The sequence below is a fragment of the Carassius auratus genome, chromosome 28 (assembly GCF_003368295.1).
Source record: "Carassius auratus strain Wakin chromosome 28, ASM336829v1, whole genome shotgun sequence".
Taxonomy (NCBI): domain Eukaryota; kingdom Metazoa; phylum Chordata; class Actinopteri; order Cypriniformes; family Cyprinidae; genus Carassius; species Carassius auratus.
Genome location: NC_039270.1, coordinates 13552230 through 13578077, shown reverse-complemented (window position 1 = coordinate 13578077; position 25848 = coordinate 13552230). Strand labels below are relative to the sequence as shown.

The 25848-nt window shown below is 41.0% G+C and overlaps 1 protein-coding gene across 1 annotated transcript; it reads left to right on the top strand.

Moving 5' to 3' along the window:
• On the top strand, positions 1-25848 carry vat1 (vesicle amine transport 1). The gene is made up of 6 exons (XM_026207927.1): positions 1-450; positions 6354-6561; positions 13271-13441; positions 15077-15166; positions 17456-17697; positions 20982-25848. The coding sequence occupies exons 1-6, from the start codon at positions 1-3 to the stop codon at positions 21249-21251; spliced, it is 1431 nt and encodes a 476-aa protein (XP_026063712.1). The 3' UTR covers positions 21252-25848.

Sequence of the window (25848 nt, the reverse complement as noted above, 5' to 3'; positions counted from 1 at the left end):
ATGTCCGGCGAAGACGCACCCGCCCAGCAGCAAAATGCCGAGGAGCAGAAGCAGCAACAGCAGCAAGAAACCAAGACGCCCGCCGAGTCCCCCAAAACCGAGAGCAAACCAGACCCACCGCCCAGCAGCGCCTCCGCCGAGGCCGCCACTGCCGCCGACACCCCAGCGCCCGCCGCGGAGAAAGCCCCAGAGGAGGACACGTTCAGCTACCGGGCTCTGGTGCTCACCGGCTACGGCGGGTATGATAAGGTGAAGCTCCAAGTGAAGAAGGGGAAGCCAGCTCTCAAAAGCGGCGAGGTGATGGTGCGCGTGAAAATGTGCGGGCTGAACTTCGCCGATCTGATGGCGAGACAGGGACTGTACGACCGGCTCCCTTCCCCGCCGGTAACCCCGGGCATGGAGTGCTCCGGGATCATCGAGGCTGTCGGTGAAGACGTGACTGACAGAAAAGTGAGTAAACTCTTCGCTTAGTTCACCATACAGCCGTTTATTCATCCACGGTGTTATTTTATTGCACATTTAACGCGTTTGTTGATTTGAAAATGTTTCCACAATGTTTACAGTTCATTCTTTTGTGCAAAAATAATGTCAGACATTCAAAGAGACAACTCGTTCTCAAACTCTTCTCACATTCACTCGCCACCGGAGACAAAAGAGGAGCGGGAGGGGCACCGATAGCCTCCTTTCAGAATCACCGGGGCTCTTGTCGCGCTGACCCGAGCAATGGGTCGGAACGCTAAACGTTCACGGGAGAGCGAGCTTTGCTTGTGTACGCGGCGAGTTGAAAGTAACTGCCTGAAGATATGCCACTTCTTCTACGCCGTTATGGAAACACAGCGTTCACAGCTTCTGTCGTTTATTATACTGGAAGCTCTGAGTTGATCGCCTCTCTGTGTGGATGAACCACCGCCCCTCTTTCTCTCCGCGCTCGCGAAGTCGCACCTGAGACGCGCAGCATCCGCGCACGCGCGCGTTCAATTCCAGACGTTCTAAAAAAGTAGTGAAATTCTGCTCTTGGCGGGTTTAATGCACTTTTAGCGCTCTTTGTGAGCGGTGTCAAGTGTGCGCGTGGAAGACTCTCCACGCGCAGTGAAAAGGGCGAGGCGCGAGAGGGGGAAAATGCTAATCGAACGCGCCCTTTGTCATCTGCCTCGCGCATTGTGACACCGACATACACTCTGACATCATTCATCATTCCTGCCAGAATTTTTTTTCTTTCTCTCTTCGTTATTTTCTTCCCTTTTATATAAACGTCAGCGCCTGTTTCTGTGGACATGGTGGCAATGCAATACAATTTCTTATTACTACCATATTTGATACAGTTGGCCAGCTATCTGTACGATTAAATAAGATCAATAAATCTAATTATTGGGTTACTTTTTCAGCTCCATAGAAAACGGCGGCGTCTATGACGTGGACTAATTGACTTTCTATGTGCTCCATATGAACGAATCGATGAGTCATGCCTAGTGGTCGCTGCGCTGGGCTCCATGGCAACGTATCATGGCAACGTCATGCACCGGCTCTCTGTGAGAGTTTGTTGAAAGGATTTGATATTTGTATTACCGAGAATAAACACGCTTAATGAGAAGCAGTCGAGGTCAGATGTTGAATAATTGTGTGAAATGCAGATTAAAGCCTAAGCGTGTGTGAGGGAGAGAGGGAGCGAGCACTAGGCGTTGGCTGCGGGGTGATGCATAGGAGGATGATGATGGTGCAGCCCTTCCTCAGCCTCGTCTGTCACCGATATTGAATTTAAAAGGTCACCGGTCTCTCTCTCTCTTTCTCTCTCTCTCTGTGTATTACTGTGTCAGCAAGCAAACAATTGGTTCTTCTCACACTGTGAGACCTGATAGTGCTTGGCAAAACTGACATTGTTTGGTGAGCATGTGAGGTGAGGAATCTGCTGATTGTGGCGTCTGGAAACTGACTTTTTCTTGGAGGAAGAGATGGAGATGCACATCGCTGTAGAGGTGGATGCTAAAGGCCCTGACATCCTCTCACATGACCTGACCGATGTTATTCAGAAACCGCTCTCTTGTGCCCACTCTGTGTATATTAGCATTCTTATAATGAATAATTCATGCAACTTGTTGCTTGTGTCCACACACAATATTCGTCAGAGTTCTGCTGCGAGGATCAGATGCATCTGTTCACAATTATCTTTCTCTGGACCACATTGTCAGCCTGGAATTTCCTCTCTCTCTCGGTCTCTCACTCTCTCCCTCCCTCTGTGTGTGTGTGTGATTTGACAGGTCGATGATAAACAGCGATGCAGTGAATATCAGTAAGTGAACAGCAGGGACACGAGCCTCTATTGCTGAATCTGATGGTGCTGTGTAACATTTGAGATTGAGAAACCGTTTTAACCATTAGATTTTGACATGGAAACCTGACATTCTCTTTCACGTACTCTCATTTAAGAGCAGTTTAACGGCGCCATACAGGAACAGTTATGGGTGTATTAGGCGGAAGCTGAGATTCGATCAGTTAGTGGTAATGTAAGAGTGATCAACATGTTAGAGCTGCTTCAATGTGAATACATAATAAAAACATTCACTGAGCCGTAATGTCACAATACAACAAGAGCGGTAACTGTTTCACAATGTGCAGAGAGTGGTTACAGAGGTGGAAACCGAACTGGTGCTGTAATGGCAGTGTGACCTAATTTAACAATTGTAGGGTATGAACAACGCAGATGAGAATAAAATGACTCTCTAAGACCAGTTTTTTTTAATTTTTATTAGGTGCAGCATAAAAGCAAGCAATAATAAATAATGAAGTTGACAAGTCAAACTGCGAGTACAGTACCTTACAGTGCATTTTAACTTTTTAACATTTTAAGTTTTTTTTTTCAACATAATACTTTTATAGTTTTAAAAGTATAAAAATAGATTTTATGTGGAAATAAAAGTTCCAAAAAAAGCACATATTATTTCTGAGTAAAAGATGGTAACATTGCTGCTGAATGGCAAGTTTTTGTTACTTTATTGCATTTTCTAGTTCTTACAGGGTTAGGATCTCTGCAGGTCCAGAAGAGAAGAAAAATTGAAGAAAGAAAAAATAAAACAAACTGAGGGGGAAAGTAAAAAATATTCCCTGTAATCTCTCAATTAATGTGAGCTCATTAAGCTGCATGAATAGTTATTATAAAATGATTGTGATATTTAAAAATAGTTATTTAAAATAACTTTAAGGAGAGTAAAGCATGTTCACATCACAAGAAATGTCAGTAAAATAACTTCCCAATACTTTTTATTTTATTTTAGCAAAATAACAATTCTTTACAATGCTTGGAGACAAGTAAACATGCAAGTGAAAAATAAGCTTTTTGTTCATATTCATTAATATTAAAATAATCATTAGATAATCATTACTCTGAATATTTCAGTAATTAGTTAAAATGTAGCAGAAATATTTAGTAACTAGTTCCTCCATAATTAGTTGCGGTTTCATACATGCTTCCAGTTTTAAAGCAACAGTGTATTTTTAGATGGACTGCACCCCACCTGGAGCATGCGTGGGTTAAGCGTCTTGCTCAAAGGCACAGTGGTGATAAAACAGGATTGTGATCTCTATCTCTCCACCCCACGTGGGATTTTGAGCTGCCGTCCTTTGTGTTCGCCGCCCAGAGCCTCAACCGCAGGGCTACGGCTGCCACATACAAAACAAACAAACAGAATAAACAAATAAACAAAATCAGCGCTGGGAGACGGCAAAGCTTTATGGAGCAGAAATTCTGCTCATTTCCACAGCAACAAGATTAGAAGTTCACCGACAGATGTATTGCATGAGCCAAATGCATTAGAGAGAGCCACTTTACCCTTTAAAGGTAGTGTGTGAGAGAGAGCATGTGTGTTTAAGTGTGTACGTGCATGCATACAGGACAGGAAGAGACCGGAGAGACATGGGAGAGGATCACAGCCAGTGACAGACTTCTTACAAGACCTTCAGTTGGCCTTGATCTTTGCAATCTCAGCTTAAAAGTGTGTTTGTTCAGCACAAGCACGGAATACAAAGTATGATGAGTTAGTGACACAAGTGTGACTGTTTTGCAAGTCTGATGAAGAAAGAGCAGGAGAGAGAGAAAAAAGGAGGGGGAAGAGGGCTGATTTCCCCGTATGGTGAGTCATGATCCCAGTTCCTGGCCGAGACTTAAGTGTCCATTGATCTGTGATGTGCAGAGAGTCCAATTAAAGGAGAAAGAAGAAGAAGAATGGCAGAAAGCAAGACTGAGACGTGAAAGATGAGACGAGAGAGAGACAGGAAAGACTGCAAACCGTGAGGAGAGATGAACTGGGACACAGACGTATCGGCTTGGGAGTAGTCCCGCTCTCTAATTGGACTGTATAGACAAAGATGCCCATGCGTCCCTGGGGCCTATTAGACTGTCTGTGTCTTCCTGTCTGTGAAGGAAGCGCTTGGTATATTAGTGTTTGCATCTTGCTTTTGAGGAAAGCTTGTGTATGTGTGGTTCCTGAAGCTCATTTGTGGCAAGAGTTGGTTTTTCGGCTGTGTGTATGTGTGTTGTCTTCTCTCAAGCTCATTGAGGCTGAAGGATCTGCCTGCCCCCCGATGAGAGGAACTGATCTTTAGAAATAAAGAAAGCAAGACGGAGGTAGAGGGGGAGATGAGAGATGAAAAGGAGTGATAGAAGGAGAAAGAGTGGTGGAGGAAGTGGGATGTTTGTGATGCTAGTGATTGAGAAAATACACAAGTGGTGGACAGGACATAAGTGTCGAGTGTTTTTGTGCATGTTACAAAGGTCGGGCCAGTCAGTGTCACTGCTCTTATGAATTTTGTAAACCTCTTAAAGGTGGAGTGTGCCGTTTGTTGGCGCCAGTGACATCAAACAGAATGGCAATGATTTTTTTGTTTTTTTTAGCAGCTTGACTGAGTTGGATATAACAACACTGGCTCAACCATTGATTTGAAAACATGGGCCATTAGTGGTGCAGATATTAGACCGTGCAATTCCCTTAGAGGGTTATTAGTGGTACTGCATTTAAAGGGATAGTTCTCCCAAAAATGAAAATCATAATTTTACTCTGCTTCATGTAGTTCCAAACCGGTCATTTTCTTCTGTGGAACTCAAAGATATTTTGAAGAATGTTTCAGCTATTTTTGCCAATACAGTCAATGGCAATGGGGTCCAAAATAATAAAAGTAAAAGTTGGACTAGAGAAATTGACAATAAAATTCCATGTAAATGCATAAGTCCAGTTAAAATAGCACTGGTCAGGTTTTTGTGAATTCAGACTAAAAGACCTATTTAGCACAACTGTAGCTTTGCTTTGTCTGACATGTGTACGCCTTTAAAATTGTGAGGTAATGGAATAAGCGCAAGACCTTTTCTTCTTAACTGCAACATCTGAAAGAGACCACTTATTGAAAAACGGAAAAAAAATAGGATGAGGATTTGGTTCTATCTATTGGTTGTTGATTGGATGGAGGCTGGTCTGAATGCTTGTGGTTGATTGGAGAAGTCCAGCATATACTCAACCAGAAAGAAATCTATCCTTTCACTGCGAGATTAAGTTTTGAAAGTCAATTTTGATTTAAAAATCACAAGCATAAAAAAGTAACAAGCATGGATGATTTGCTCCTAGTAGCATGCAGGAAATAGTGAATTTCCATTTCACAAAATATTCGATTATGCAGTGTCATATATAGTTTTGATTATGCAACAAACCACTAGCTCAATTTCAACTGCACAAACTCACTGGTGGTTTATGTGCTACAAATGTGTGTTTGCATTCCTTATCTTTCTTCATTCCAAAGGAAGTAGTGGAAGTCTGCTCAATGAGTTTTCCTGTATCTTTCTGTGTGTGTGTGTGTGTGTGTGTGTGTGTGTGTGTGTGTGTGTGTGTGTGTGTTCGTGGGGGGTCACCAAGGTAACTGAAGGATTTTCCGTTACAAATGATATAATTGAACAACTCTAAGTCGAGCACATTTATCTGCTCCAAGACAAAGATTCACAAAACAGTCCAGCTGGCCAACAGTACAGGTTCAATTATTTCATTGAGGTATGCTAACTGTTCTGAAGGGTAATGACAACAAAACATACACAAGATCTCCCAGATCTGTGCAGCTGGGCAATTGTCCTGCCAATATTTTTTTTTTTTAAACTCCAATACTTTTGCAAAACCGCAGATGAACAAATAACTGTACAGCTCCTCTGAGCATTATCACATCTTCTCGAATCCACTCTAAATGTTTATTGACGTATTCAGTATTGTTGCAGCACTGCTATGGTGACTGTGGCATGAAACACTGAAAGGCATATTGTTGCTGAAACATTCCAGGGCTGTTGTCCAAACGTTCTTTGAATGTTTCTGTTTTCTTGTCTGTAGGTGGGTGATAAGGTCCTGGTTCTGAACCGGAGCGGTATGTGGCAGGAAGTAGTAGTGGTGGCGACCACACACACCTTCCTGATGCCAGAGGGCATGAGCTTTGAGGAGGCAGCGGCAATTCCTGTCAATTACATCACCGCCTACTTGATGCTCTTCGACTTTGGACACCTGCGTCCGAACCAGAGCGTGCTCATCCATATGGCTGCAGGTAAGCGTGTGTGTGCACTGGGGAGACCATGCAAATGTATAACAGGCTTCATAACAGGGATTACATGCAGCCTAATTCAGTTATATTGTCATTAGCTGCAGCACAATGCACACATCCATCATGTTCAGGTGTGCGTAAGTGTTTGTGTGTGTGTGTGTGTGTGTGTGTGTGTGTGTATACGGTTCTTGCAGCTGGCCAAAAGGGAGCCCTGGGGCTTTTTACAGCGGCGAGGGAGTACAGCAGTGGTTTACATTTTACTGATGTGCTCCCATCATCATTCGTGGGAGTGGATCAGTGAGTCCCTTGTGGCAATTAACTATTTCCAAGTGTAGCCCCGAAGGGATCTCTCTCTCTCTCTCTCTCTCTCTCTCTCTCTCTCTCTCTCTCTCTCTCTCTCTCTCTCTCTCTCTCTCTCTCTCTCTCTCTCTCTCTCTCTCTCTCTCTCTCTCTCTCTCTCTCTCTCTCTCTCTCTCTGCAGGTGTACACATGTGTGGGGGTGTGTTGGGAAACCATGCTCTCTAAATAATGAACTTTGGGAGACCCTGTAAGTGCAGGTGCAGGATTGAATAGTTTGTTTCTTCTCCGAGGATATTCCTGTAGGTGTCAAACAAACCTCTTATCAGTAAATTCATATGAGCGTGTCCCTTGGCAGCTGTTTAGTTTCAAAACATTTAGGCAGTGTTCTGCTCCCAGCGAAGACCGTGCTCTGGCTGTATAAAAAAACTGACAGATATTGGGATGATAGTTATTTGGTTGAACAGTGATTTACACAATTATTCATTTAATTATGCAACATTTATAGTGATCAAGGGTTTTCTAGTGGTAATAGAATGGTGTATGTGTGTGTGGTGTTGTTTTGATTATTTAGTCTATGAGTACATTGCGGTGTTGGGTTTTTAAGCATGCATTTTTATTAATGAGGGTCTTTTTAATTATATTTAATAGTCAAAGTGAGGGAAAACACAGTTTCAGGCTGATAAACCATTTTTGTGGTGTCAATATGAAAAAAACCCCCACTGTTTTAAACCGTGATATCACATCTGCCTCTGGGGAAAAAAAAGTTGGGAAAGCTATTGAAATGGCTGGAGTCAGACTGAGGGGAGTAGCTAAGTGCATCAAAATTGCTGACAAAATCTGCAAACTTTGAACAAACTGCTCTGGTATGGTACGCCCTCCACATACCCGCGAAATACCAGCATTTAAACTGCCAACATCAAAATGAAAAGTAGGTCTAACACGCAGCCGTTTCCTGCCTGACAGCACTGCTTAGAAACCCTACGGCCAATTCAAATTCATCCAATTCAAGTGTTTCAAAAATGGAAAATGGCAAAAAGTAATTGAGGTCTAAGTATTTATGTGTGGTATTGTTTAAACAAGCTAAAGAGATTCATTGTAAGACAACAGTTAAAGCCATTGATTGTAAGTGAAATTGGAGCCAAGCACCCCATGTTCACAGCACAAACTACTGGTAAAAAAAAACACATTTGTCATTTTGGGTTGGGTAGATTATTTTGAAGTTTGTAGTCTGTTACTGATTCCAAGTTACATGACAAAAATTGTAGCTAGTAGTTGCTAGATTATTGTTTCTCTAATGAAAATGTGTTTAATGGAGACTCCTAAGCCCTGAAAGGGACTTTCAAGTACTAGGAGCCAGTTTTTACAAAGCCATTGTGTTTTTCAGTTTCAAAGTGATGAAATAACCTGGCGGAGGTATTGCGGTGTTTTGTATGCAGCACTTTTACATTAGCTGATTAACTTTTCCTGAGAAGTGCCTTGAGGACTTCGGTTTAGCTGCTTGGGAAGTCAGGCACATCCTTTAAAAAGCATATGAGATGGTTTCCATGTTTTATTGGTTTCAGTGCACTCGTAGTGAACTAATGTTACTCGTGTTTGTATAATCATTGATATCTTGAAATACTCCTCCAGTATTTGGAAAAGTATAAAACGAGCACAAAAAAACACGCACACAAACCGTGCGTTTTTGTGTAAATCTTGAATGAAAACCATTCTTGAATTGCAGCATTCAATTTTGTTTGACAGTTTACGTAAGACTGGATTTGCTAATTCTATACAGTGGAATCAATTCTGCTTGTGTTTCATGAATGAGGCCCAACAAACTATTCTCATATTCCCTCTCTGGGGTCTGATACGCGTCTGATATCCCCTGTGAATGCTTATGGACATATGCATCAGACAGTGTGGGTGTGGATGAAGCTTTGGCTCGGGCTGGAAGGAAACACTCTCGTCCAAACTGGAGTGTTGCAGAAACCAGAATTCTCAAACAATCTGGAAAACGTCTCCTTGAACCGCCACCACACCCTAAAAGAGAAAAGAGGGGATGTTTTAAGGCAGAACTTAGTTGTAGTCACAAATATTTGCAGAGAAATCAAACCAAAACCCTCATAATAAATGGAGGTCTCTGGTCTGTCATTTCTGGAATGGGGTGTCAATCACAGATGAGGAGTGTGTAGTTCTGCAGCGCATCATGTTTCTCGCAATTCTATCCATCGGCCTTTGTTTCAGCTTGTATGTTTTCTTGTTCTTGAGATTGTTTAAGCGTGTGTCTGTGAATGCTCAAGTGTGAGCGTGTGTGTGTGTGTGTGCGCTCAGGAAGCCCTTGGTATCTCAGTGGACAGGATGTTTTTTGAATTCGCTGTAAAAATGGAAATGTGTTTCCTCCGTTTCACTGAACGTGAGGAATGGCACTGCACCTTCATATGGAGCATGCTGCATGATTTTAGGCTAATGTATTTTACCTCCAAATTCAAAAATAGTTTTAGTCATTAGTTGATGCTTGTCACTCTTTTCCGTTCAGCTGCAGTGCAAGGGAACTGAAGGCTGCATGAAAGTATCTGATCACAAACCGACATTGATCAACACGGGTGTAAACAAGGTCCAAAATGTTTTGTGACTGGATCAATCAAAGGTATTTGGAAGTGCGTCTGACTACAGTGTGTTTGTAGTGTAAACGCTTTAAGAGTGAAGAACTGCCTACTTGTTATAATAGACTGTTGTGTCTGGAAAGCCATGGATGTCAATGGGCACTTCGCTTGTAAAATAAAACAAACATTAAACTCGAACCAAAAACAACATTTAAGAATTTCAACCTCAACGAAGAGCAGTCCCCATCTGCTATGGTATATGAAGTCAACTTCTAATGATCTTTTATTGTCCCCTTCCCCTGTCATTTTTCTAAAGATTAGTTAATCCAAAAATGAATTCTGTAATTTATTCACTCCCATGTCACTTCAGACTTTGGTTTCTTGTATGGAGCACACACACACACACACACACACACGAAGGTCAAAGTAGACTGCATGACTTTGACAAAGTTTTCCATACTAGACAAAGTATGACTTTTAAATGCATGCAACAGATTTTTGTGAGGGGGAAAAAAGTTACAACCACAGAAATTCTTCCCCTCAGCCGCAGCGTTATTGTTGGCTTTTTTAAAATATATCTTCAGTTTTCATTTAAATTTTAGATTATTAATTTTAGATATTTTTCTTTTGTTTCATTGAATTTGTTTATGCATTTTATCTAATATAACTGATCTAGTTTTAGTTCACAGTGACGACGTTGCACAGTTGTCAAGTTTTATTTGCACTTTTACATTTTTAACTTGATGTGTCATAATTGACACTTTAATTTTGTGTGAAATGTTCTTTACATTACATCTCTAGCCTTCCAGTTGTTGAGCATAAGCTCACTCCCCTGTAAGGTTGGACATGTGGAAATGTGATCTAGTAGTTTATTGCTGCTTTTATAAGCAGCCAGAACAAATCCGAGCAGACTACAGCCTCTTCATTGTGACAGCGCCTCATGACAAATACTACAATATCTGTCTGATTGGTGTGTGTGTGTGTGTGTGTGTGAGAGACTCACTTGAATTCGACTGACCAGTCACTAGCCGTTTTATTTGGTTTGCTGGACCTTTGCCTTTAGAGTTGATTTGAGATCCGTTCTGAAAGAATGAACCGTAAGAGTCAGACACGAGAAGCTGTTTATAGGTTAGCACAAATTTACATCCTCCACTTTGAATCCTGTCGAACAGCTCGCAGTGAAATAAGTCTCTCTCTCTCTCTGTGTGTGTGTGTGTGTGTGTGTGTGTGTGGGTGTCCTCTGTTTGCACTGAGGGTGTGGGCCGAGTGCTCGTATGTTGGGAATCTGCAGAATTCCTCAGTGTTTTGGGGGAAAATTCACTCTCGCTAGAAGAGGGTGATACTGGGAGCGTGATATTGTTGTGGCCAAGATTGTTGGCTGCCAAGACTCTGTGTGTGTGTGTGTGTGTGTGTGTGTGTGTGTTTGAAAGTGTGGATAGAAGGAAGCATAAAGAGTTCACTGTGTGTGTGTTTCAGCCTCGTATGCCCTCGGGTAAACCGACCTGATTAGATGAACATTGCACTTAATTTTCTTAAATAAAAATGCCACACGATCCTAAGCGCAACAAATGGAATTAAACGGGAGAATCTGCTTATGTGGCTACGGATTCATTCTTCTCTTGCTCTCCACAAGCCGGGAGTCAGTTTGATCAGTGCACTTATATTTAATTCAGAAACCCTTTGTTTCGATTACTTTTCAATTACAGTGCTGCCTGGGAAAGAAGCCTCCCTTATAGCCAGACCTTTGACTGAACGACATATGGTCTGGTCCTCACTGCAGCTTATTCGGCCAGGAACTGCCCACTTGGACAGAAAGAGACCTCCTGAAGCGAAAAACTACAGTTATTGATTTAGCATGCTATTTAGAGGCGGGTTTATCTGTAATAAACACAATAATAAACCAGTGAAGGAGGAAAAAACGTTTAAAACATTAAATAATAGAGAGATGCGTCCTTACCACTGATGTTTTGTGAACACAATTAGTATGGCAAACATATTAATGTTAGCCGAAAAAACATTATTTACATATTTTCTTATTATTTGAATTATATTTAATCATTTATTATATTAATTTGAAATATAAAATGTATTTAAATGCAGCCTTGCATTTAATAATAATCGATCACACACACACACACACACCCCAGTTATTAGACCCTGGGTCCGATGTAGTTTCCCATGGCCTGAGCCTAGTGTGTCTTTACTAGCTGAGCAGAAATAATAAAATTCACACAAGTTAGCGGTGAGGGAGAGTAAAGTGCACATATTTTTGGAGATTAGCAGATATGAGAACCCATGAAAGAGGTTGATTTTTGTGTGTGTGTGTGAGGTTGAGGGGATCTCTTGGCCGCTCTCTCACAGGTCTTGTGATCGGAGCTCAGTGGTCATGGGGCAGCCTGGCACCGCACGCCCCACACGAGGTCCAGGAGGCGAGACGGGAGAGACGGCAGGTTAAAAGCATGATGTGAAAGAGACGTGTGTTTCTCTGACAGAGAAAATGGCGGCCCCGCTGCTTTCAGAGAGACCAACTCATCCTGAGTCACCATGGCAACACAAACTTCATTCACTAGCGAGTGAATGAGGGAGAGGAGGAGAGGGACCGTTTAATGAAGAAGATACTGTATATGAGCTCTACAGGGACTCGTCTGATTCAATCGGGCCGAGTAAAAGCTCATTAACTCGCTGTATGTATACATGGCTTTATACACTGTGGACTGAGTAACAATCTACCTTTCTAAAGCATAGTGGGAAGACAAGTTACGTTTTTACACATTGTCGAGTCAACCTCAACCATGCAGTTGCTATTAGTGTTATTGTACAAATACGTTTGTAAAAAAAGATGATTTGTAGTTCTTGATAAACTAGGTAGCCAGTACTGAGTTAGGGATTTATATATGATTTTATTTACTTTACTTTTATTTAATTGATTTTTTTATTTTATTTTTTACAATTTTTTGCATGCTGTTACTCATTCTGGCGTTTTAAATGTAATTTAATTTTTTAGATAATTGGGCGTTAATTATGTATCCTATTCATCACAAGGGCCAGAAAAAGTGTGTTTGTTTGCAAGCACCATTTCTCACAATCCAAAGCCCAGAGCACTTGATCACATTTATAAATATTACTGTATGTGTGCTCTATTAATTTTGTCATTAGATAAGCTTTACCCTTTGTAGGTTCATGCACTAGTGACCTTTTAACACACTGCTCTGCCTCTCTCTTTGAAACACACACAAACAAGACGCGCAGTAAAAATTGAGATTAAATGGATCTGCTCCCAATCTCTGTCTGATGTAAATGGCATCTTTAAGACGTCAGCCGTCAGACAGAGCTGGTGATTGGTGACCTGCTGTCCTGGAGCCTGTCTCAGTCTTGAGGTTAAAGCTTGGCACTGAAAATACTATGCTTTGAAATGACTTAAAGATGTTTGCTGTTGCTGTTTTTCAGTAGTAACGGTAGCAGACTGTGTACGCAGTAAACCGTTCTCATAAACCACCGTGTTTAAAACCATTAAGCTTTCATGTTCATGAGCCTGAGTTTCTCTCTAATTAATTTGTGATCCTCAACAGAAGAAAAACATTAGAAAATCCATTAATAAATTGATCAAAGTTATTTGCCTTTGCAAGTTAACCCAGGATAATGGCCTCTACAAAGGTCCAAATGTTTGTTCATGTGTGGGTGGGTGCTCATCTTTAAGGTCATATGGCAGCACTGAGTTTTGTCCTGTAGTGCCCTTTGCTTGCGTGGTTCTGTTCTTGTTTTGAGATGGAAAATGCGTTGTGTTCAGGGCTCTTCTCGTTTCATAATTAGTTTTGTTTCCTCTCTAGGTGGGGTGGGCATCGCTGCCACTCAGTTGTGTAAAACGGTGAGTGATGTCACCGTGTTTGGCACCGCCTCGGCCAGCAAGCACGAGGTCATCAGCCAGGGCGGAGTCACGCACCCCATTGACTACAGGACACGTGACTATGTGGAGGAGGTCCGGAAAATCAGCCCCAAAGGTAATCTACCATTCAGGAGTTTGGGGTCAAGATTTTTTTCTTTTATTTAGTAAGATGGATCTTATGAAGATATCTGTCCTGAGCTTTTTCTATTGATCAGAGAATCCTGGAAAAATGTTTCCAAAAAAGTAATAAGCAGCATAGCTGTTTTCAACATTGATAATAAGAAGAAATGTTTCTTCACCAAATCCGAATATTATAATAATTTCTAAAGGATAAGGAGTCACTGAAGACTGAAGTAATGATGCTGAAAATTCAGCTTTGCATGAAAGACATAAATTACATTTTTAGAATATAGTGAAATTAAAACCCGTTATTTAAATTGTAGTGACATTTCACAATATTACAGTTCTTACTGCATTTCTGATCCAATAAATGAAGCCTTACTGAGCATAAAATACTTCTTTCATTAATAAGCCTTACCTACAATTTGAACCGTAGTTTATCTGTGGTTAATACACTTGTTTTAAGACCATATGCTAATAATCAAACATCATTTTTAATGCAGCACGTTTCCTCACTGACTAATCACCACAAATAAATCTATGTAAATGGTTTCAGTTTGTCGTTTTTACTCTGGGTGCTATGTGCACAAATAGCCTTGTGAATCTAGTGCCAGAATGGAAATCTTTTAATAAGGCTTTCTGCTTTGCTGTTAGCAGACCGTTTGTGTATGTAAAACTCTGAAAGTCCATCTGTAAACTCTGCCTTTCACATTATTATTATTTTTTTGGGTTGTGTCTTTTGAGGTTTTGGTGTGTGTGTGTGTGTGTGTGTGTGTGTGTGTGTGTGTCAGCTGTAACTCTTAACACGGTGTCCGATAAAACATTGTTTACTCTCTTATCACAAACACGTACAAAACAAATTCTTTCTTTTTTTGTTTGGCTCTTTTCCATGACCGAACATTTTATTTGATGTACTCCTCTGACCATAACAGTGTTTGAAATGTAGAAACCCAGACTCGGGTCAACATGATAGCAGAGTTAACACATCAAGAACTGTTGAAGGAACTTCAGCAATACATTGATGTGCTAAACTTGCTGTTGCAATCGAGCTTTTAATTATTTTACAGTGCATCTAACTGCTAAAACACAGCACAATCGATGTGCATTGCTGAAAACCTCAAAATGATCAAATAAACATTCTTATAAAATAAAGATTCTTTCATAAAAATATATTCGGGTCAGTTAAAAAAAGAAAAAAAGATTTTGAAAAGTCTCATGCTCAGTTAATCTATTTATTTGAAAAATAAAAAAACTAATATTAATAATTAATTAATAATATTGATGTTATCAAATACGGTTACAATTCAAAGCAACAGTTTTCTATTTTTATGTATTTTTAAAATCTAATTATAAATTGTTTCTTTGTTTGCTGGTTTTTATTGTATTTGTTATATTTGCATTTTGAAAATCACCTTTGAAAATCATATACTATATCCTAGAAATCATTCTAGTATGATGATTTACATCCTTGGAAAATAAATATACACAAGATTTGCTTCTAATTCACGCAATGCACTCTTTTGAAGACTTTCTGTTAATCAGACAAACCGTTAGTTTTATAGATGCAGCGTATATGAATTAATGCAAGAAGAACATGATATATCTGTGTCTTTCTTCCTGTGTGTTTTAGGCTTGGATATTGTTCTGGATCCTCTGGGAGGCTCTGACACCCATAAGGGCTACAACCTTCTGAAACCAATGGGGAAGCTCATCAGCTACGGTGAGCTGGCGGACACTCCTCTCCTCTCATTACGTGTTTCCATGTCACCTCGACCAAATGCTACAGTTTCACTCTGTAGGGCTTACTGCTTCAATTGAGTAAAGCCCAGCAGACAAATCTGAATAGCTTTACAGTGACGTATTACAGTAAATCAACTTCAGAAACACAATACCCGGAACAAGACCCCCTCAACAACATGGCGTCCTGAAGTCCCACACAACTGTCTTTGTCCCGCCATCTCTTTCTCTGGCTCGCTCTCTTCCTCTATCCTGCTTCATCAGAACAATGGCTCCTCTATCTGACACAGAACCCAGAATGTGTCCGAATGTAGCAGACTGGGCCAGGTCCAAATCACAGGCCAACTCAGAGCTCGCTTTGTGTGAATATGTGTGTGTGAGAGAAGGAGACAGAGAGGGTTGTCATTGCTTTATGTGTACATTTCCCCCTCGCTAATGGTATGATGGGGTGTAATTTACTCTAATGTCCTTCTTTCGTCCCAATATGTGGCGTTTTTATCTTATTGCATGCTAATAAGCCACCTCTGAAGTGAACCGAGAGAATGATGGTTAGAGAATGAAAGAGAAGACGTGCGAAATGAAGGGGATAATCGTGTGGAGAGACACTAAAACGAGAGGGAGAAAACAAGCGAGGGAGTGACAGACATGGGAAGCGACGCGAGGGGATGTGCGGACAGTGAGCGAATGAAGACGGGTCAAAGAGTGCAGTGTTGGAAACGAGAGAAAGCGAGTGAGAAGGAGGGCCAGAGAGGCATGTCATTCCTCTGTAAATGAAGAACGCTCACTGTGGGAGCCATTAAGCCGTAATTCACCCGTCGGTCAACCGCACACACATTTTACATGCAGAAAACACACACAAACACCTATTCATGCTCGAGGAACATGCTCACAGTTCAGACGCCTCTCTCTCACACACACAAAGACATTTTTACATGCTATAGGACGTAGGAATGGGTGGTATGATGGTAGAACTGTGTTTATGAACGGTTTATTCTGCCTTATGTTTTACTTTATTTACACGTGAGGGCAGTGAAGACGCATGGAAACATACAAAAACACAAAACGAGGATGTGCACAAGGAATAACTTGCTATTAATAGGTGCCAAAATGCTTGGGTTTGTTTACTAGTGTAGCTATTAAAGAAAAGTTTTAAACTTATTAGGAGACTTATGCCTAAGAAACTTATTATTTTGCTATAAATATATTTTTTTTATCTTGATCATTCAGAAATCATCCTAATATGTTGATTTGGTGCTCATCTTTTTATTGTACGTGTTGAAATAAGTGTTTGCAGTTTACAAAAACATTTTAGTAGAAACCACGTTTTTCTCGATTCATTCACTTGGATTGGAAGTGTTTTTTTAACATTATAAATGTTTTTACTGTCACTTTCAATCAATTCATCCTTGCTGAATAAAAGTGGGAACAAAAAACGTATGTATATTACAAATTCATGTCATGGTCACATTTTCATGTTTAAACAAACTTAAACTATCAGAAAAATAAAAAAAAACAATACTATTTTATATTTTTACATTTTAGTGTAATCAATATTCTGTTTATTAAAGCCAAGCATGAATCTCTTAAAATTAGTGTTTTTAAGCATTTTAAATTCAAAATGACAAAATGATGTTTATTGTTGAACTTGTCCAGCTATTCTTTTTAACAGTTAACTTGTAACAATTTTTGGAAAAAATGTTTGGGTCATCAGTCATCAAAACGCTGTAAATATAGGTCTGTTGGTCACAGACCAATAAGAGATTTTAAGTTGATTGCTCACTAAAAACTCCCACAAATCAAGTTTTTGGGCCTTTTCAAGTCATATGTAGACCTAACAAAGTTATTATAACCGTATTTGAGTTGTTTACTCATTTATCTTTTAATTCGTCTGTCCATTAACTCCATTTATATTGTTTATTCAGACTGACTTGCGAACACACACGATCACTAGAGGCGGGATTTATTGCATGAACCAATCACGATCATATCGCTATGGAATCATTGCCTCCTCTCTCGTAACTTTCTCCCATTCATTCTCGGTTAACCCCCCCCCCCCCCACCCCCCCATCAATTTCACTGCACACCACAGGGGTTATATTAAAACTTTGGGCTCATAATGCTTGTGTATATGTATATTATAATATTTTCTCTTAATGTGATTAGAAAATTACTTTGCTGTTATAACATCCCATAAATCATAGTAATATCCAAAATGCTGATGTCAATGCACTGATGTATGTCCATGTGTCATGTTTGTGTCTGCACCCTGCAGGTGCCGCTAACATGCTGGCGGGTCAGAAGAAGAACCTGTTTGTGGTGGCTAAGACCTGGTACCAGCAGTTCTCCGTACACACCCTGAGCCTGATCCAGGGAAACCGCTCGGTGTGTGGATTTCACCTGGGGTACCTGGACTCTGAGACGGAGCTCATCGCTCAGGCCATGGCAGTCATTATGGACCTGTACAGACAGGGCAAGATCAAGCCCCGAATCGACTCCACCTACCACCTAGAACAGGTGAATGAATGAGCGTCCCACGAGAGTTGATGTGTTTTGGGGAAAAGAGTATAATTATGTCTGGAAGTGTATTTATGCCAGGAAGATTAACTGTATGCGAGGGTGTCACCTCAACCACCACCCATGCCTCGTTCTCCTTCCACCGTTTGATCAATCGTTCTTGCCTCGTTCCTCACTTCTTCTTTCATCCATCTTTCCCTATTGTTTCCTCTCCTTTCTTATCTCTCCTGTTGCTATGGAGACGTCTCTCTTCCTGCTTCCAGTAAGTGAGTGCGACTGCGAGCTGATGCTTTTATGACGATCCAGGCTTTTATCAGCCTCGTCAGACTTTGGTGTTATTGAAAATTGGTAAAAGGAATTATGAAGTGCTCTCGCATTGAACTGAAGCGAATATTTCTCAAGACTTGAGCTGATGAGGAGAAGAGCTGTTTGAAGCGCTCCGTGTATGTTGATCTCCCTGCTCTCATTTCCCGTCTCATTCTCTTCCACGAGTCAATCGTCAGGGCCAGGCTGCTTTTCCCTGTTGCTATGCGATGGCTGGCCGTTGCTGTGGCGCTGGTTGTTAGAGGCTGGTGGAGAGGTGAACTGGGGGGAAAACAGAGCGGGAGACAGGTGGACCGACCAGAGACTAGCTGATAAACTGAACATCAGAAGAGGAAGAACACACAGTCATCTGCATCTGCATCTTCATAGCATTAGATGATTGATCGTTGGATATACTGACTTTATTGACATCAAACTATAGTTGCTTGGCTAATTAAACAAATGGTGTGTGTGTGTGTATTAGGGATGGGCATGATTAATCGACGATCGATAATTGATCGTTAAGATTTTCCTCGATCATGTTAATTTGTTATCGATTAATCTAAAGCATTTTTTTTAATCTAATGCAGGTTGCGTTGCGTAGTGCGAGTCTTCAAGCAATTAAATGAATTTCACTGTGTGGCAGCAATTAAATATTTTACCACCATGGGGCAATATTTGACACCCTACTCGGTTATCTGTGATCTTCCGTTTTGATTTCAAAGAATAATCATGAAGATGTCACGGCGAAGTGTGGCGTGGGACCATTTTGATTTAAAAAGCGAACTAGTTAACTGCAAACATTGCGATGCCGTGTTTAAGTACAACACGGCCACGACTCAAATGATGTACCTATGCATCCCGGCAAATTTTCATGAGGCTTTAACCCTTTCGAGTCGATTAACGCATATATGCGTTTTGAGTAATTTTCTCCTGATAACCCCTGATAAATTACACTCTGTTTTAATCGTACAGATAAGAGCAATACATCAATCGAATCTGTAAAGGGTCTAGTTTTTTTTGGATACAGACATAATAACAAAAAACCTTTGTGCACTTATAAAATAAAGATAACAAACAAGGTGCACTGTCTACAGTCTTTGTCTCCGCTGATCGTCATGTACAAACATTTCATTAAAATGAACCGTAACTCCGTGAATACTCAACGAAGAGACATGAGATAGATATCTATAGAAAGCCTGGAATGTCTACTTTTAAACTAAACAAGTGCTTCCGAAAAACAAATATTCTGAGATAAAGTAATCCATATGAAAACAACGCAATGTCTGTTTTTCATATCTTCCTTCATTATATTTAATGTGACCACGCCCCCGCGCTGAACGCGCTATTCAGATTCAAACTGAAGCGCGCGGCTTGAATACACACACACACACAGAAGAAAAGGCAGCGAGACTGTTCTTCAAGTTTTTATTTTATTTTACTGTTTGCTTCGCGATGAGAGGACTAAGACATAATTCACCCCAAAAAGATGTGATGTGGTTGATGATTTGAGAAATGGATTTCCTCAGAAAAAAGAATGAAGCACTTTATTCAGACTCAAAACGCATATATGCGTTAATCGACTTGAAAGGGTTAAGAACGCCTGCTAGCAGCTGCAGGTTCCGCTGCTTTAGAGCACTGCATATGCACGCGGATATATGTTCGGTTTGCCTGAACGTAGTTTAACTGTCTGCCACAAGTTGATCTTGTAATAAAGGTCTCACCAAGGAAAAACACGCTGTATTTTTGTATCCATTGCATTTTTTTATTATAAAAATTAAATAATTATATTATAAAAATATTAATGATTAATCGATAATCGATCGTTAATTCTCCCGACGATCGACTAAGAAAATTTAATCGAATGCCCATCCCTAGTGTGTATAGATAGATGGAGAGAGAGCGAATCAACAATTTTAGAATATAAAATAGAAACATAAAATTGTCAAATTAACTGTCACCCGTCCCCTCTTTCGGACGCCTACTTTTACTTCACTATATTACAATAAAATCCTAATCATGAGAAACTATACATCATCTGAAAGTTCTAAGACTCCTAAATAGATATTTTACCAATCTTGTGTTTGTTAAAAATTATGTAGGAAAAGTAGTAATTAATTAATGACAAGAGTGCACCTCAGAAACCTACATTATAAAAGGAGCTCTGACCTTTTGTCAAACAAAAGTCTTTGTGCCTTTTTCTCTATCACACTTTAGAAATCATCATAAAGTATATATCACTTGAAAACCAGAAAATCTCAGAATTCATCCTTTGAAACCCATTTTAAAATGGTACATCAATATCATGTTACAAAATGTTTTCGGTCATGATTTTTATAAAAATTTTGGTTTGGATCATGCACTTTCAAGTCTGTTCAAAAATGTGACCGTTAACAGGTTAAATAAGCGTTAAATTTAAATGACAATTACAACGTCATAAAGTTTTAGTATATATATATGTAATAACCCATGAATGAATTTATTTTTATATAAAATATAAACGCAAAAATAAAATAAATATTTATAAATTATTAAAGCCATACTGCTATGTAGATTTGAGTACTGGCGATTGAAGAACATTGATGGACAATATATAGAACAATACTTTGCTGATATTCAGCCTTTTGAAGAGCCTCTAGACTTCTGGTACTCAGGGGCGTTTCCAATTTTTTGTTCAATAAGATTCTGTTTAGCAATTCCTAGTTCTCACTGGTGTGAATCCAAAGGCTTGTAGCTAGAGGTCATCTGCCACCTTACTCTCTGGAGTCGGAGTAAATTGGAGACATGAAGAATCTCATAAAAGTGTGTTTGTGTGCGCGTGAAGTTTAGTATTAGATCAACTGTCAACAGCTTGTTAGATATTCTTACCACAGCAGATGGTCAGTCAAGCTGCTCTCTCTACAGTTCCTCATCCACACCCTCACCAGTCTCTCTCTCTCTCTCTCTCTCTCTCTCTCTCTCTCTCTCTCTCTCTCGCTCAGGTTGGTGATGCCATGCGTAGGATGCAAGAGAGGAACAACATTGGTAAAATCATCCTCACCACCGAGCCCATGAAGGAAGAGGAGAAGAAAGAGGAAGCCAAGAAAGACGAGGAGAAGAAGAAAGATGACAAGAAAAAGGATGACAAGAAGAAGGAAGACAAGAAGAAGGACGATGCCAAGAAGGAGGAGAAAAAGGAGGAGAAGGAAGAGGCCAAGAAAGATGACAAGAAAGCAGAAGAAAAGGAAGAGGCCAAGAAAGAGGAGAACTGAGTGGAGAGAAACATTGTGGATGTGCTTTGTGTCTGTGTCAGCGGTTTGGGAGTGGTTTGAGTGTGTGTGTGTGTGTGTGTGTATGGAGGGGTGTATAGTGTAATCCGCTTAACCCCAGGTGATTCCTGACATTAGACCTGCATTTCTGCAATCATTCAATCAACAGAATTCACACAACCACTTGCGTACACACACACACACACTTTATACACCAAGGGAACACACCACTTTACGTTCTGTTGTAACCCGGTAGTATTTATTCCCGGTTCTTCTGTGTCCTTTCTAACTATTTCATATGACTGCATGCCACCAAGGCATGCTAGGGCCGTATTATCCTTTTTATAACTATCACTGCAGTGTTTACTCAACCAACGTCTTTATATAACAAAATAACCTTACTCTTCACCCTTTAAAATCGTACTACCCTATCCTCTAACGTTATTCCTGCCAAACTAATGCACTATAAAATTGTATACCACTGAAATATTCTTTGTAGACGCAAACCAAAAACCACCTCATTCGCTCTCTACACCCCTCCGTGTGTTTGCGTATGCACCGTGAGATTGGCTTTTCTGTTCCCTTTTCGTCTCTGTTCTGAAGTGGGTGCACTTGTTTGATTCACCATACGTCATCAAAAGTGAAAGAGCTTTTTTTTTTTTCTCTGCCCACTTTGGCATGCAAAAACAAGCGCACCCACCTACACTCCCATTGTTTATGTTGTTTTCCCCTTATTGGGCCAGACTCACTGACATGTACTCAAGCCCCGCCCCCTGGAGGAGTCAGGGCAGTTTCTGATTGGCCGAGAGGGACAACGGGCTTCTTTTATGCATACACGTGCACATCGCAGACTTTACCCCGAAAACTAACAAGGGTGCTTTAGGCCTCAGCTGATCAATGTGTCATGTCATTAAAACAGGGCAAGCGGCAGGGTTTTAATGAGTCTAGCTTGGCAAGCAGGACCAATTATAGAGAACATTCTCCCAGCCTTTTTCCCATCGTTTCTCTTGTATCAGATGTGGACTCGTAAAGACAGGAGTGGCCTTTCATTCCAGAACCACCTCCAGGATTCCTCAGGATCCTGACGCTTTCCGCCCCTCGTTCCCGTGATGGCTTTACCACACGATCATGCTGACCTGCAGCTCGCATTTAAATATGATCTCCACACCAGTCTGGCTTTTCTAACTCCACTCTCTTTCGCTCTCTTCCCATTTCGTCATTGTGGTTGGCATAGCAACAGCAGTTAGGCTAGTTCGAGATGACAGTTAGGTCTCACCCCCACATCGCAGACGAATGCAAACAGACAACCACTCGCAGCTTCTTTTATACCATAAACGTTGGTGGTTTTATTTGAATGCATTTAGGAATGTGGCTACACCCTCTCTTAGACCTGTCAATCAATCCCTCTGGCTCCTCCCCCTCCCTGGTTTCTCAGAGCGCAGTAATCCACTGCCTCCGCTGGTGATTTATATGCAGTGCAGTGCTATCATTCAAGTAATCAAGACACCTGCTGACCGCACTCCTTTCTTTTCACACTGTGAGTCTGGTTCATTTCAGTGAGTGTTTATGTGAAACAAAACCAGATCCCCTCTTTTATATGTGCGTTTGTTGTGTGCGAGTACGTGTGTTTCTGTATTTGACCTTCTGTCCTCAGGTTTGTTGTCGGATTTAGATTCAAATGTTCTTTCTTTCTGTTTCTCTACCTCCCTCACGCCACCTTATGCTACCGTCTGGCATTTTAACCGTCTCTTTCTCCTCCTCTGTCAGTTTCTAACTCTCACCGTCACTCTTGAATATTCCGGCCCCCGTGAACGGCCTGCATTGGTTTGCTATCGTTTGCACTCAGCTTACACTTATAGAGAATGGTGGTTCCACACCCAATCCACTGTATCTTTGGTTCCCGTCCGGGTTTTCACACCGTTTCAGTCACATTCTTGTTCTCCCACCAACAAACTCATTCTGTATGCGCCTCTAAAACCGAGAAACAAGTGTTTGAATGTGCATGGAGATGCTCAGAAGGCTGCATTGTTCGATGCATGCTCGTGTTTACATAATCACTACGAGTGCAGATAACCATTCAGGCCCAGAATGCACTGGGGTGGGTGTGGAACGGCCATTCTAGTCTGAAGAGTCACCATGTTCCAACTCACTGAATCCCAATCCGGTTTTGAGTTCCGGATCCGAGGGATTGAGTTTCAGTTTCTTGTTGTGTTCCGCTGGCTCTCTTCCTGTGTTCCTGTGGATGGTGACCCTAACTAACACTTCAGTAAAAAAATCTCCGTCCTCTTTGTATTAGGTTTCATTTTTGTTTTTTGTATGTTTGTTTTTGTGATCTGCATTTCAGTAGTTTGAGTTCAAATGGCTTTGCTGCAGTTCCTCTAAAATGTGATGAATCATGTGATTTCGTTGGTCCTGACCGAGTGTGCCAAACTTTTTCGTGAAGGCATGACCTTCGCTATAACTGTGCTTGCTGTACTGAAGAAAAAAAAAAAAATGAAAGATAAAGAAAAAAAACCTAACCGTCTGTGGGTTTTTTTTTTTTTGTCAAAATGACCTTGCAGTAAAAGATCTCGATTCTGAATTTGCTCCTGTCGTGTGTGGTCGACTATGCCCTGAATATTATTGGTGCTGACAGATTTCCGAATTTTGTTTTTCCGCTAACGTTCACATCCATGCAAAACCTCTCGTTCTCACTGTGCCTCAGTCGTAGACCAACACCAGATTGCCTCCACGCACGTAGACCGTAGTTTGTCCCGTCTCAGCTCTGCTGTCCTGAAGGGCTGGAATCTCATTCCCACTGATCTGAAACCCCCCAGATCAGGTGTACTGTTGTTTACGGATGCACTTGTGTATCATGTGGGTGTTTGTAGGAAATGAGGCGCACTTTCTAACCTATGACCCTAGGTAACCCAACAAAAAGATCCAGCAGCAGTCAGAACGAACGAATGATTCATGTCGGTGTAGTTTTCCAAGTCGTTTCAGGATTTGCTGGCTATTGGTTGTTCTTTGTTTCTCAGTGAATGTACAGTCATTAATCGCGATCCTGAAAGGATACTTCACCTTAAAAATAAAAATTGTCGTCGTTTCAAACCTGTGAGACTTTCTTTATCTGTGAGGCATAAAAGAAGTTATCTTTGTCCATGCAATGGAAGTCAGTGGTAACCAAAAGAAAGGGTTTTGTTCCCAACATTCTGCAAAATCTCTTTTTGTGCAGAAGAAAGAGTCATGCAGGATTGGAACGACCATAAATAATCAGAATTTCCATTTTTGGGTGAAATGTGCCTTTGACATCTAGTCTTCGAGGCCCGTTCACGAGCAAACCCTGCTGTGTTTTCATTTCCAGACGATCCAGCAGCGACATTCCAATTCTGGAACTCATCTCGGCTGCTGATGACATCAGAGCGGCTGTCGATTCTGTTTCGTCCTTAGCTCTGTCTGCATTGGCTAGTGTTAAGCGCCGCTGGGTCCGTTCAGAGACCGTTCGGAGCACCCACACCCAGAAACAATGACATCTGTGCTGGGAATGCTAACTTTAAATCTCTCAAGGTTTAGACATTATTATTATTATAACGTGATGGTTTGGAGTATTCTTCCCCTTTTTATTTTTTTTTTATTTTTATTTTTTGGAGCTCACAACGGGTCCACAATGAGCTCAGCTGCAGGTGCGAGGGTCTCTCATGGATATGGAATTGTGTGACTGGGAACCACAGAGAGGTTCGGCTCGAGCCAAGCTGCTTCCTTCCTCAGTCTCTCAGTCCAATAGCTTTCCCAGAACAGGAAACGCCCCTCAGGTTTGCAGAGGGCAGAATTCCTGCAGCAAATGCAGCCTTAACCAGCGCTAAATCGCATCATGCTTAGACATTATTTAGGATGTTAGATACGCAAACATAGTGCAGTTTGGTGTGCCTACAGTGAAATGTATTTATTAATTTATGCGTTAATGAAACCACTAATGAAACGAAGCTTCGAAAGGCTTTTAGCTCTAAATTTATATGGCCAATGTCTTTTCCTTCTCTTTGTCTGGCACATATGAGAAACAGTGAGTCATTGTGGACTGTTTCCCACACATGCGGAGTGTAACAGGTCTATCTTTGTGTAGCAAATGCACACTGCACACATCTCGCTTAATAATGCACTCTTTATGTACATTCGGATGCATTATTGCGCTAATAAAGATCCATCGTGACTTTAGAGACGTTTCAGAAAGCTCTCGAGTCACAAAAGGCTCCGTTTGCACTCTGTGAATTTACGTTCCAATTTTCCTGCTTGGCTTTTTGACTGAAGAGCCAATCAGAGGCACCAGCTTACATTCCTGTTCACTGATTGGTTCTAAATTCAAATCCCGCCCCTATCATCAGCATTAAGGCTCCTCCCCCTCCACACACGTCAGAGAAGCACCACGGGTTGTTTGTGTTGTTTGTGTTGTTTCTTAAAGCCCTCCATCAATTTTCTTCATTTAATTTTGAGAATCTGAAGTGCTGCTGTGTCTGTGCTTGACTCTGGGTTGGTTGGACTGCGTAGAGTTCATAACGCTTTTGTGTGTGATGTGACCATTTTGCCTTACATGTTTTCCAGGACTAATTAAAGAGCATAACTAAAA